Here is a 13976-nt window from a genome sequence, read left to right on the forward strand (position 1 = left end):
ATAAAAATCTACCTCCAGGAGATTTTGAAAACTCTCCTTTGTCACTCTAATAGTTTAAGTGTTTCTACACAGTGCGATCTGGAGCTGAACATGAAAGGAGACACGTTTTCTGTCTAACTGAACTTGCCTTGCACTAACCATGAGAAAATTTGATTTAATTTGGTCCATGATCATCACATTTTTATGGTCTCCTGGTCCTGTGAAATATCTCCAACTGCAAAATACCTAAAATGCACTCCCTATTGTCAAAACTGTCATTTCCCTGAATAAAAGGCAACATGCTTAAGTAAATATTAAGTTTCCTGACCTGTTAGTCCCTATCACACCCTGTTTGTTTGCCTTTTCAGAAAGCTTCTGCAGAAGGATGAATGGATCTCCTGAATAACAGATCAAGTGTTTCTGAGTTCATCTTGGTGGGACTTTCTACTTCTCAAGAAACTCAAATATTCTTTTTTGCAATCTTCTTTCTCGTCTATGTCGCCATCATAGTAGGAAACCTCCTCATTGTCATCTCTGTGATAGTTGACAACCATCTTCACTCCCCCATGTATTTCTTTCTGGCAAACTTATCATTTTTTGATTTATGTCTTTCTTCCACTGCAACTCCCAAAGGGATTTCAGACTTCCTTAGAAAACACAAGACCATCTCCTGGTGGGGCTGCATGATCCAGATGTTCTTTATGCACTTCTTTGGGGGTGGAGAGATGTCTCTTCTGATAGCTATGGCCATTGACAGGTATGTTGCCATATGCAAACCCTTGCACTACAAGACCATCATGAGTCACAGGGTGCTCACTGGGTTTCTGCTGCTCTCATGGGTGATTGGGCTTATCCATAGTACAAGCCAGATGGTTTTCACTGTGAATTTACCTTTCTGTGGTCCCAATGTATTGGACAGCTTTTTCTGTGACCTGCCCCTGGTCATCAAGCTTGCCTGCACTGATACTTACACCCTAGAGCTCTTGGTGATCGTGAACAGTGGATTTCTGTCCCTGATCTGCTTCATTCTCTTGCTCATATCCTACGCTGTCATGCTGGTCACCATCTGGCAGCGCTCCTCCAGTGCATCCTCCAAGGCTCTGTCTACACTCTCTGCTCACATCACTGTAGTCACTCTCTCCTTTGGCCCTGCCATCTTCATCTATGCTTTCCCATTTAATAGCTACTCTGTAGATAAATTTCTTTCTGTGTTTTACTCTATCATCACTCCTCTCCTTAATCCAATTATTTATACTCTGAGGAATCAGGAAATGAAGGCAGCCATTAAAAGACTAAGCAAACATCATATTGGTGCTGGGCTCACCCACTAAATATTGTCTGTTACAAACAATTGTTTTATGTTCTCTGCTATTTGTGTGTGTGTGTGTGTGTGTCTGTGTGTAAGTCGCTTCAGTCATGTCCAACTCTTTGCTACCCCAGGGACTGTAGTGCAACAGGATTCACTGTCCATGGGATTTTCCAGGCAAAATACTGGAGAGGGTTACCATTTCCTCTTCCAGGGCTATTTGTGGGTAGTGAGTCTTAAGTATATATAAAAATATTGTAAGTAAGTATTTAAATAATATAAATAACAATATTAATTTAATAATAAATCTATAAGACAAAAATTATTCTTATAAAAATATTTTAGTGAACCAATCTATAAAAATATGAAATTTTAATGAAAGCACATTATATGATGTTTAGTGTGACTTTTAGTTTCCAGGTTGTATGTAGTAATTTACCAGGTATTAATCTGCCAATATATGTCAACCATATAGAAGCTTCACAGAGGAGTTGTGATTTGAATCACAATTTGAAAAATAATTTTTCACTGTATAGCTTCGATAAGCTAATCATCTTAGTAGAATGTATCATGTACTTAGAAAATAATATTCCAAAAATTTCTTTGACAACCAGAATAGTTTTCTCAGCACTATATGATCTGAAATATTGAAGATTAAAATCATAAACTGCTCATTGTATCTTGCTATACCAGATAGTTTGAATACTAATATTCTTTTAACTAAATTCAGATATTGATGACTGAATTTTTATAATATTTTAAACATTAAAAGTTTTTAACCTCTTAAAGATTTGCACAAAGGACATAACAAAATCTGAAAATTTTAGAGTGATGACCACTCAACTCCACTAATTAATCATTAATTAATTACCATTCATCCATAAAGAGCTTTCCATATGGTGAAAAGAGCCTTCTCCTCTTTCTCCTTTCTCTCTGCCTCTTTGTCTCTTCTTGCACTTTCTGCTATTCTCCCTACCTTCTTCCCTTCACAGCTTTCATGCCTCCCCCATCTCTTCCTCTCTCAAAGAGCCTTTATAGGGTAAAAGATTTTTGCCTATGATAACAACTGCTCTGAGGTCTATGAATTTCCTTATAAAAATAAAATTAAAAATTAAATTTCAGTGTGCTGACATTTACCAGCTATATAGACATAATAACATTTCATATGACTATATTTTTGTTAAGGAAAATGATTACTAAGTATAGAAACAAAAGTTACAAAATATGTAACATTTCATTTTATAAAAATTTTGCATTGTTCATATAATCAAGATGATAAAACTTTGTTGTAAGCTATAAAAGACAGATTTAAAGCTACATAAATTCTTTCTTGATGAAAATGCTCAATTTTGTAAAGCTGTTCATTTCTCCTATGTTTATCATGAGTTTCTAATATTGCATTGATTGATCCCACTGGGACTTGTTTTCACTTCAGAAAATAATTCTATTTCATTAAAAAATACAGAATTTCTAAGAAAATTCTGAATGTCTAACACATCAACATGTCCTTCCTGATATTAAAATGCACTGTAAAATACAATGAGTAAAATTAAAACTTGTGGTAACAATATGAGAGAGAATAGGTAGATCAGTGGAACATGATAGACCTGCATACACATAGTGAACTTATTTTACAAGTGAGCAGAGGTAATACAAGATAGACTTTCAACAAATAGACATTCACATGCAAAAAAAAAATCCATCTAAGTATAAACTTTACACTCATTATGAAATTAACTCAAAATAGATCACAGGATTCAACATAAAATGTAAAATTATAAAATTCATAGAAGACAACATAGGAGGAAATCTAGATGACCTTGGGCTAGGCAATGACTTCTCAGATATACCACTAAAGGCACAGTCTCTGACAGAATTGGTAAGCTGGATTGATTAAAATTAAAAAAAAAAAATGTTACCCTCTGAATGACAATGTCAAGAGAATGAAACCACTAGCCACAGATGAAGAACAGATTTGTGAGATACATATCTGAAAAGGACCACTATCCAAATATAAAAAGAACTCTTAAAACTCAAAATAAGAAAATAAACAGTCCTATTTTGAAAATGGGAAAGACCTTAACTAACACCTCACCAAAGAAGTCAAACATCAGGCAGGTATCATCGGGATCATGCAAATTAAACAGTAATAAAACACTACTACACAGTTATGAGAATGGTCAAATTCCAGAATACCGACGACGCCAAGTGCTGGCAAGGATGTGGAAACATGAGAATTCTCATTCGTTGCTGGTGGGATGCTAATGGTACAGCCACCTCAGAAGACAATTGGTGGTTTCTTACAGAACTAAGCATACTTTTACAGTTATGTTTCAGCAGTTGTGTTCCTTTGTATTTACCCAAATGCACTGAAAACTATCCTGAAAAAAATGCACACAGATGTTCAGAGCAGTTTTCTTTATAAGTACCCAAACTTGAAACCAATCAAGATGTTCTTCAGTAGGCTTATGTTTAAATAAACTATGATACATCGAGACAATGAAATTTTATTCAGTGTTAAAAATAAACAAGCAGAGGGAGGTGGGAGGGGGGATTCAGATGGGGAATACATGTAAATCCATGGCTGATTCATGTCAATGTATGGCAAAAACCACTAAAATATTGTAAAGTAATTAGCCTCCAACTAATAAAAATAAAAGGAAAAAAATAAACAAGCTAGGAAGCCATTAAAAGCTTGGAGAAAAATGCATATTGCTAAATGAAAAGCCAATCTAAAAAGTTTACATATTCTATAAGTCCAATCATATGGCATTCTGGAAAATGAAAAACTATGGAGACAGGAAAAAGGTCTGTAGTTGTCAGTGAATAGAGGGGGAAAAGGAAGACTAGATGGAACAGAGGGGATTTTATGGCAATGAAACTAATCCATATCCTTCTATAATGATGTCTAGATATATTATAGATTTGTCCCAATCCATCCAATGTACAATCAAGAGTTAACTACAGTGTGAAGTGTGGATTTTGAGTGACAGTTATATGTCAGCATAGGTTCATCATTTGTAACAAATGCACCATAGTGCAATAAGTTGATTATAGGGGAGGTTATGCATGTGTGAAGGAAAATACCTCATGTATGGAAAATACCATTTTCTCAATATTGCCATGAACCTAAACATGTTCTAAAAAACAGTTCATTTTTTAAAAAGGAGAAAAATGGGTAAACTTGAAGCAGACTTGTCTACACATATCTTTAAATGGAAAAGGAAATATAAAATTCAGTGGAATTAACTTACTTAATTACAATGATATAAATAATTATCTCACATCCTTTATCAATAAATTCCAAGAAATTAAAGTTAAAACATAGGAGAAGTTCACTTTTAATAAGATTTAGAATTAAAATTATCTAGACTGAATATTCCCATTTTGCCTGAATAGAACAATCATAAATGTTTACTGTAGAAAGAAACTACAGCCAAGACAAACATCATACAAAAACCTCACAATTCACAGCTAGTGATATCTTTCAATACTCTCTTGATTATTTACTGATGTCTTTAAAGTATTGTCAATGTGAGAGGTGGAAATGATTTCTCATGCTCTGCAGTGGCAAAAGTGTCTCTGAACAATCCCAATTACTTCTTACTGCCGGTCCCTGAGGACTCTGAAATAACCAAATGAGGTTTCTCCTTTATGTCACCCATCAAGGGATACTTTTATATACCGTTGTCTTTTGAAGTTCAGAGACAAAAACCTTTAGATGATGAAGATAAGCATTCAGGATATCATGTTGATTTTACTTCTAAAGTCCAACAGGTAGGTTACATAATCCTGACATGTTTCTCTGCCTATATACCACACCCATCACAAATTTCATTTATAATATAAGCGTGTCCATTCATACTGATGAAATCAAATGCCAAAATAATAACTGAAAGAAGGGAGGGAAAGGAGATCTTAAACTGGAAAAAATTTGATTTTTACAAAAAGGAAAAAAGATACAAAAGTCACCCCAATGATGTTTACAGGGAATTAAGATAATAATACAGGAATCCAGGCTAAATAATTTATGTGTACAGAAAAAGGATCTAGGCAAGCTTAAATTGTTTGGTTATACTTATCAAACTGGTTAAATTTTTCTTTGAATTATTGCATAATGTAGAGAAAATTGCATATTTGTTTCTAGGGATACAATTATTAAAAGAGAGTTAAGAAAACTGCAAGGATAAAACACCTGATCCATGGCTTGAAAAAAATCATAGAAAGTCACCATTTCCAAAATATCGATGCTATCATTACACTTGTCAGAAATTTTAGAGAGGAATATACAACCATCTTCTGATAACAGTCTGAAAATAGCCATAAGTTATACCAAATATTAATTGGTTTAAAAAAAGCTGAGAGAAATCACCTTGTCTGGGATCGTACCTTTGCCCAGTTCATGTGTACCTATAAATCGATTTATTTATTGGCAAACTTTAGAAAAACAAAGCCATTCAAGACTGTAGCTTGGATAAGACAAAATCATTGTCTTGTGTTAACAGAACAAAGCACAAAGAAGAATACAGATTTTCATTTTCCATTCCATTATTATGTGAAAACAAGAAGTTTTATGCTACTCTGAGTGATGCTGTCAAGAATAATGGTTAGAGCATGGGCCACTTATGATCAAATGTGTGTCTTAATGTATGTGAACTTACACACATAAGTGTATATAATTAAATGTTCATATGGTTAACTACATATACTGTACTTCTAACATTTAAACAGTGTGATGGAAAGGCTAAGGGTACATGGATTACCAAATGTGTCCTATTTTGTGTCCTCATTTTGGCCTTAGGTTTGGCTCTAAGCTCTGAAAAGGCCAGAAAAGCACTGAAGATGATCAATAAGCCTGGAATGAGATTTGAAAAATAGACCTAAAATCAGATAAGCAGGGGAAGCATTGAAATAAATAACTTTATGTAGACTGAGCACTGACCTCTTCCCCTTCCATGTAAGTGTTTACTTGAAAATATTTGATTTAGTTTAGCTGAGTTCACCTCAGTCAGTAACACAATGTTATGAGTCTATCTATCCTTGACAAGGTTAAATGTCAATTAAATGAAACTTAAGGTAGATTACTGTGAGGAACATAGGTCCAAAGAGGATAAGAAATTAACGTGAAGATACTACTCTGCTCAAACAATATATCATTAACTTTTTTGAGTTTAGATTCACAATGATACAGTATTCCCCTTACATCTCTTTAAGACAGACAAGTTGAACAAGAGTACCATGGGATCCTCACTAGTCTATAGTCTTAATAATATGGTTATGTTGGTATTTCTATAGACTCACTATATGTGAAAATATATGAATTGAAAAGAAATATCAGATAAAAATGGTCATTTGATTTAGTTTTGCAACAATTGGCTGAGAATGCACAAATAGGATGCACTTGTCTGACCACATAGACCAAAGAGTTAGAGAAATTCTGATGTTTTGAGAGTCAATCTAAATCATTCAAATATAAAATCTCAGTAATTTTGTTAACTACTATATACCTGTCTCAAAATTCAACTTTCTATCATACTATGGTCACAGTGATACTTATCATTAGTTCTCTTCAGGAAATATAATGCACATCATGTAATTTCAGCAATATCTCTTTAATATGGTACACATTTTACTACATAGTGTATGCGAACTCAGTCACTCTGTCCTGTCTGACTCTGTGTGACCCCATAGACTATAGCCTGTCAGTCTCCTCTGTCAGTGGAATTTTCTAGGCAAGAATGCTGGAGTGGTTTCCCTTTCCTACTTCAGGGGATCTTTCCAACCCATGGATCAAACCCACATCTCCTGAACTGGCAGGCAGACTCTTTACCACTGTGCCACCATGGAAGTGCCAATGTAGGATGTAACAAAATATGTCAGTAAATATATTATATGAAACCCACAAAAGAAAAAATTTATTCCTCTAATGCTTTTGAAAACTCTTATCACTCTAATAAATTAAGTGGTTATACAGAGTGTGGTCTGGAGCTGAACATGAAGGAAGACAAGTTTGTTCAATGTCTAGTTGATCTTGCCTTGCACTAACCAAGAGAAAAGGTAATCTAGTTGGTTTCATAACCACCACACTTTTATGGTCTCGTGGTCCTGTAAGATATCTCCAATTGCAACATATCTACAAAGAAGTCATGTTATAAAATGGGTTACTTTCCTGAATAAGAAATAGGATGATTAAGACTAGATTCCCTGACCTGTTAGTCCCTATCACACCCTGTTTGTTTTCCTTTTCAGAAATCTTCTGCAGAAGGATGAATGGATCTCCTGAAAACAGATCAAGTGTTTCTGAGTTCATTTTGGTGGGATTTTCTACTTCTCAAGAAACTCAAATATTCTTTTTTGCAATCTTCTTTCTTGTCTATGTCGCCATCATAGTAGGAAACCTCCTCATCATCATCTCTGTGATAGTTGACAGCCATCTTCACTCCCCCATGTATTTCTTTCTGGCAAATTTATCATTTTTTGATTTATGTATTTCTTCTGCTGCAACTCCCAAAGTGATTTCAGACTTCCTTAGAAAATACAAGACCATCTCCTGGTGGGGCTGCATGATCCAGATGTTCTTTATGCACTTCTTTGGGGGTGGAGAGATGTCCATTCTGATAGCTATGGCCATTGACAGGTATGTTGCCATATGCAAACCCTTGCACTACAAGACTATCATGAGTCACAGGGTGCTCACTGGGTTTCTGCTGCTCTCATGGGTGATTGGGCTTATCCATAGTACAAGCCAGATGGTTTTCACTGTGAATTTACCTTTCTGTGGTCCCAATGTATTGGACAGCTTTTTTTGCGACCTGCCCCTGGTCATCAAGCTTGCCTGCACTGATACTTATATCCTAGAGCTCTTGGTGATCGTAAACAGTGGATTTCTGTCCCTGATCTGCTTCATTCTCTTGCTCATATCCTACGCTGTCATGCTGGTCACCATCTGGCAGCACTCCTCCAGTGCATCCTCCAAGGCTCTGTCTACACTCTCTGCTCATATCACGGTAGTCACTCTCTTCTTTGGCCCTGCCATCTTCATCTATGCTTTCCCATTTAATCGTTACTCTGTAGATAAATTTCTTTCTGTGTTTTGCTCTATCATCACTCCTCTCCTTAATCCAATTATTTATACTCTGAGGAATCAGCAAATGAAGGCAGCCATTAAGAGACTGAGCAACCAGCACATTGGTTCCTGGCTCACCCCCTAAGTATTGTCTGTTGTATACGATCGTTTTTTGATTTCTGCAGTTTGGGGGTTGTTATGGTTATTGTTTAGTTTCAGTGTTGTCCGACTTGTTGCAACCCCATGAACAGTAGCCCAAGAGGCTCCACTGTCCATAGAGTGGGTTACCATTTCCTCCTCCAGGAGATCTTCTTTATCCAAGGATTTAACCCATGTTCCCTACAACGGCAGGCTGATTTTTTATCACTGAGACACCAGGGAAGACCATTTAAATATTTCATCAAATAATTGAAATCAAATGTTAAATAACATTGAATTTCCACCTTACATAATGTGAGGAATATTACAGTATCTTTTTATTTTATTGGAAAATATTCTTAGCACAAATGTAATACATAAATTAGCTTGCATTCATTCCCTCCTTCACCTCCTTATCTTCAAATTCAAGGGAACCCTTATGAATTTTAAAGTACATAATACACATACATGGTTATCACACAACACTGTTCTCTGCCCTGCAGAGGATAATGAGGAGGCATCTATATTAGGCGTGGTGATGTTAGATCATGTTAAACAGAAGTCTTCACAGAAACGCATTAAGAAAGCTAAAGAATAGACATTTGAGTGGGGAAAAGAGCATTCCAGGCAGAAAGGCCATTTTATTTGGATATTGTAAAGTGAGAAAGTCATTTTAGGTACCAAAGACAGACATTTATGAGGGAGGTTGATAGATAAAAGGAAGAAAGATCTGTGCAGAGATTATATAGAGAGGTAGAGTATTCAGGCCTCGTGAATCCTAGTTTTTAGCAATATAAAGCAATTAAAGAGTTTTGAGAATGGGAGGTTTGAGAATAGATCGAACAATCTTCTGAAGTGTCATGAAGGTTTGTCTTTTTAAATGGAGAATAAATTGTAATAGAAATGAATGCAGAGAAAATAGTGTGCTATTTCAGGTTACAAATCTGAATTTATCAATGATTCAGTAAGTTTATAGAAACATTGCAAAGAGTCCTTCTAAAGACTTATTGGAAACCTAAATTATGCAAACATCTTCAAGACCACCTCTTTTGATGTATTATATTAACATATTGCAAAACAAGGAACCTGGAATAAGGCGTATTTTCTCCCCTTATTTTCATCTTATTTGTTTTTTCCCCTGTGTTAGATTGTATCTGCCTGTAGGGAAATTGCAAATTAGCACATATGACACGGTCAGGCTCTCTCACCCTACAGCCTCCTGCTCTCGCCCCACATTTTGCAAATAATGATTATGTAACAGCTCTGATCACTTGGAGGCTGTGCATTCACATCATGAGGTGCTGCTTGCCTGTGGGCTGCTTCGTGTGAATCAGATATATGGACTCCAACTAGAACGCAGTGGCATTGCTGCTGCATCGCGGCTGTGTCCGTTGGGTAAGCCACGGAAGGAGAGAAGATAGCGCGTCTGCTGCTTCCACCGCCGCATCAGGCAGGAGAGAATACACTATGGCCGCTGTGCCAGCCAAGAGAGAGGTCGTGCTGCGGTCTCCTTCCAGCTTCCCCGCTTGCACCTCGTCTACCGTGGGTTCAAGGAACAGTGCACACAGTATGAATAGCGACACAATTGGCATCACGAACAGGATAAGAAACTATTCACTGCCCTGTTTTTAGTTTGACTTTAGACATAGTGCACCTAATATTTCAGTTTATTCTGAAAAACTATATGTGTACCATCCTTAACAACTAGTATGTGTAATCTCATCTGGATATCAATATTGTGCTCATATTATCCTTCTGATTTCTATTTTTAAGAATGCTCTGCTCTCCTCTCTTGTGAACATCTCCTCAAAGGTATGTTGTGGTATGTATCTCCTTACCTGAAATATTTTTTTAATGACAATTCTAATTGCTAGCAGTTGCCTGGGGAACCACATGGAAAAAAATTCTGAGATTCAGTTAGAAAGAATAAGAAATTTTTAGCAATATCTACTATGGGCTTTGGAAATAAATCATATTTATCATATATTTACAACCCTCACTTTCTTGTAACCTTTTCAAGAGGATTGTAATTGAGGAGACATGGCAGAGTTACATATAAGAATAAAGACAGAAAAATTCCTCAACAGGTGAAATCCCCTGCAGCCATGTACTGCTACTCAGATAGCCCATCGAATTTTACCTGCTTAACTATGTTTTACCATAAAAGATTTACTGTACTCACCTCCATAATATTCCTTTAATACTGTTAAGCCATCATGAAGTTAAACATAATTGTAAGAGACTGCATGAAATTCGAAATCTGCTAAACTCCACCAACTAATCACTTATTGATTACCATAAATCATTTATTGATTATCTTGGTGAAGGCCAGGGATTTCCCTGGTGGCTCAGACAGTAAAGTGTCTGCCTACAATGCAGGAGACCCAGGATCAGTCCCTGGGTTGGGAAGATCCTCTGGGGAAGGCAATGGCAACCCACTCCAGTACTCTTGCCTGGAAAATCCCATGGATGGAGGAGCCTGGTGGGCTACAGCCCATGGGGTCGCAGAGAGTCGGACACGACTGAGCGTCTTCACGTCCCTTCACTGGTGAAGGCCTCCTCTGCTCGTCCTAGCCCTTGAGTGTATGTGCTGCTTTCTTTCTCTCTCTTACTCCCTTACAGAGTAAAAGGAAAGTTTTCTCCGTGCTAAGAACTAGTCTGTAGTCTATGAATTTCCTTATATGCCTTGCTCTGTGTGGATCTATTGATTTTAATTCTAATTGAATAAATGCATTCAATTATCAAGTTATAAATATTCAGATTGGTAAAGTCAAATGAATAGAATTATAGTTTTCTCAAGTGCATCATCTATTGTAGATCCATTTTCATAAAATTGCTTACCCTCTACCACCAAAACACTTAAGTTAATGCTTTTTTCTGGAAAGCACTTATTAGGGAGACTCCACACAACTCATACACTTGGTGAATTCATAATCAACTTAAATGAGAGACTAAGTCGTTGCTCTGAACTCTAGAGACAACTAACTAGCACCTTTATGCTAATAATTCCCTCTAGGGGTTAATCACTAGTCTCCACCTTATGTATCTGTTTTGTGTCCTTTTTTTTTCTGACCTGCAAATGATTATCATGTATACACACAGAGGCAAAAAGATAAATATATATTCAGAATCTAACTGTGTCTACGTATTTTTGAAGAGGCCATTCCTCAGCTAGAACTGGTAGGTTTAAATAGCAGTTCTATAACACAGGGAAAGTGTATACTTTAATAAAGGAGGAGACTTTGTATACGAAACCTAGAATTTAATGAAAACCAGATTATTCTGATCATGAAGGCAATGGTAAAATACAACTTGGGTCAGATAGCATCTGGACAAATTTACCCAGTTTTAATAAAAAGAAAGCCAGTCAGTGATGGATAAAGACACTGAGAACCTGATCTAAGGGGTCAGTTTTATATTTTGAGTTTGTATTTTGAGAACATAAATTTGAGTTTGTTTATTGTTTAACTACTATTGGATAAAAAGACAAAATGATTTAGAATATGGTAAAATAACAAAAAATTAGTTTCATCCTGCCTACATTTAATATCTTTGACAAGTCCAAAATGTAGTCTAATAAAAATCGCATATCAAGAAAATGGAACACATTGACTTATTTTATTTTATGTTCATTTAATTCTTCATGTTTTTACTTTCCTACATTGGATACTTACTTCAACTGAGAAAACACTTATGGAATTCTAAATTAAATGTGATTAATTTAAATCAATATTTAAAACATTTCCCCTCAAGTCTTTATTTATTTTCCTGAAGTAACAAACCTTCTATTCAATATGATTGTCCAATTATACTGCTAATATATCTGTTTTCATGATTTTGTAACCTAAGGACTATTTCCAATGTTTCTAAACTTACCACCGTTTTCTACCTACATTTATAACAACTACATACTTTAATATTTTGAACTTGATCAATTCATGGGAAAAGAGTTATCTGAGCATGTAAAATGTTGGAACTTTTTCTACCATCTGTACAAGCTTATTTTTTAATGAGGAAAATATTTATACTGGTTATTTTGGCAGAAAATCTGATTGTTCACATGTCAAACATTTTTTGTGATAAGTGAATATTACACCTGGGTTATCTGATTCATACACAGCTTAACACTCCGAGGACAAATAATCATTAAAAAAATTCAAGATCCATAGAAACTTCACAATCTTTTTTTTCAACAAAAGAGCTTCCAGTTACATATCTCCACATACATTAAGTGCTTTTATGAAAATGTGTAGAAAGGCTTTATTACTGAATATAGACACAGAATATTAAACATAGTTTTCTTTTTTCAAGTTTGCACCACAGTTGAACTAGTAATTTTTATTCATTTAGTCACATAAACAGCACAGAATGAACTAGGCTCTCCAGTCACAGGCAACCATCCCATTCTCAGAAATTTCTGCTAGAGAAAAACCAGACCTTGCTTGATTGAGTGCTATGCAATTACTTTTTCGTTCATTTTCAGTTCAATATTATTTGTATAAATACATACCACTCAAAAATTTTAATTTTTTCCTGTGAGTTTTAAACTGTGCCTCAAGTTAGCAATAACTGTATAATTTTTCTGATTCTAACTTACTTTTACCTGTCTGAGTAGACGAGTAAGTATTTTAAAAATATTTCACATTTGATCATATGTAAAAATTGTCAAAATGAATTATTTTGTCTCTTATAACATATTTGAATCATGTTTATGTGGATTTAGATGGATATATTTTATATATATGCTTACAATATTTTTAAAAAGCATAAATTAATAAATATAATTTTTGCTTTTAATGTTCCAATTTTACATAATAAACTATAAAAATTACTTTTAGGATTCTCCTGAAGGTTTTCTTCTGTTAGTGTTTTGAGATCGAGGACTGCATAATCTTGATAATTTCATAACTATTATGTAGACTCAATTATTGCATTAAATATAATACCAATGATGATGACAATGAATCTTTTAAAGAAGACAGCCTAGGTAATTTTATCACTTATATTTAATAAAGAAAAACATTTTCATTAAGACTAAGTCTACTTTATGAAATCTTGCATAGTAAATATCCTCCTGTGGTCCTTATTGGTTTGAGTATCCTCACAAACACCAGAGAATGAGATAATGTTAAAGATAAAATTTGGGGAATGCACATAGGTATTTAGCACCTATGTGGAATAAAATAACACAAATATAGCTCAAAATCCTTCAAGTTAGGCTTTAACAGTATGTGAACCAATAACCTCTAAATGTACAACCTGGATTTAGGAAAGGCAGATGAACCAGAGATTAAATTGCCAACACACATTCGATCATAGAAAAAGAAAGGGAATTCCAGAAAAACATCGACTTCTTCTTCATTGACTATGCTAAAGCCTCTGCCTGTGTGGATCACAACAATCTGTGGAAAATTCTTAAAGAGATGGAAATACCAGACCATCTTACCTGTCTCCTGTGAAACCTATATGCAGATCAAGAAACAACAA

The 13976-nt window shown here is 35.1% G+C and overlaps 2 protein-coding genes across 2 annotated transcripts; both read left to right on the forward strand.

The window, feature by feature from the left end:
- Nucleotides 1-368: 368 nt before the first annotated feature.
- Nucleotides 369-1310, forward strand: LOC110141705 (olfactory receptor 4K13-like). Its single transcript, XM_020900666.2, has one exon. The coding sequence runs from the start codon at nt 369-371 to the stop codon at nt 1308-1310; it is 942 nt and encodes a 313-aa protein (XP_020756325.2).
- A 6241-nt stretch (nt 1311-7551) lies between these two features.
- Nucleotides 7552-8496, forward strand: LOC110141704 (olfactory receptor 4K13-like). Its single transcript, XM_020900665.2, has one exon. It carries the CDS (start codon nt 7552-7554, stop codon nt 8494-8496), a length of 945 nt encoding a protein of 314 aa, XP_020756324.2.
- Nucleotides 8497-13976: the final 5480 nt, after the last annotated feature.

The sequence above is a fragment of the Odocoileus virginianus genome, chromosome 6 (genome assembly GCF_023699985.2).
Source record: "Odocoileus virginianus isolate 20LAN1187 ecotype Illinois chromosome 6, Ovbor_1.2, whole genome shotgun sequence".
Lineage (NCBI taxonomy): Eukaryota > Metazoa > Chordata > Mammalia > Artiodactyla > Cervidae > Odocoileus > Odocoileus virginianus.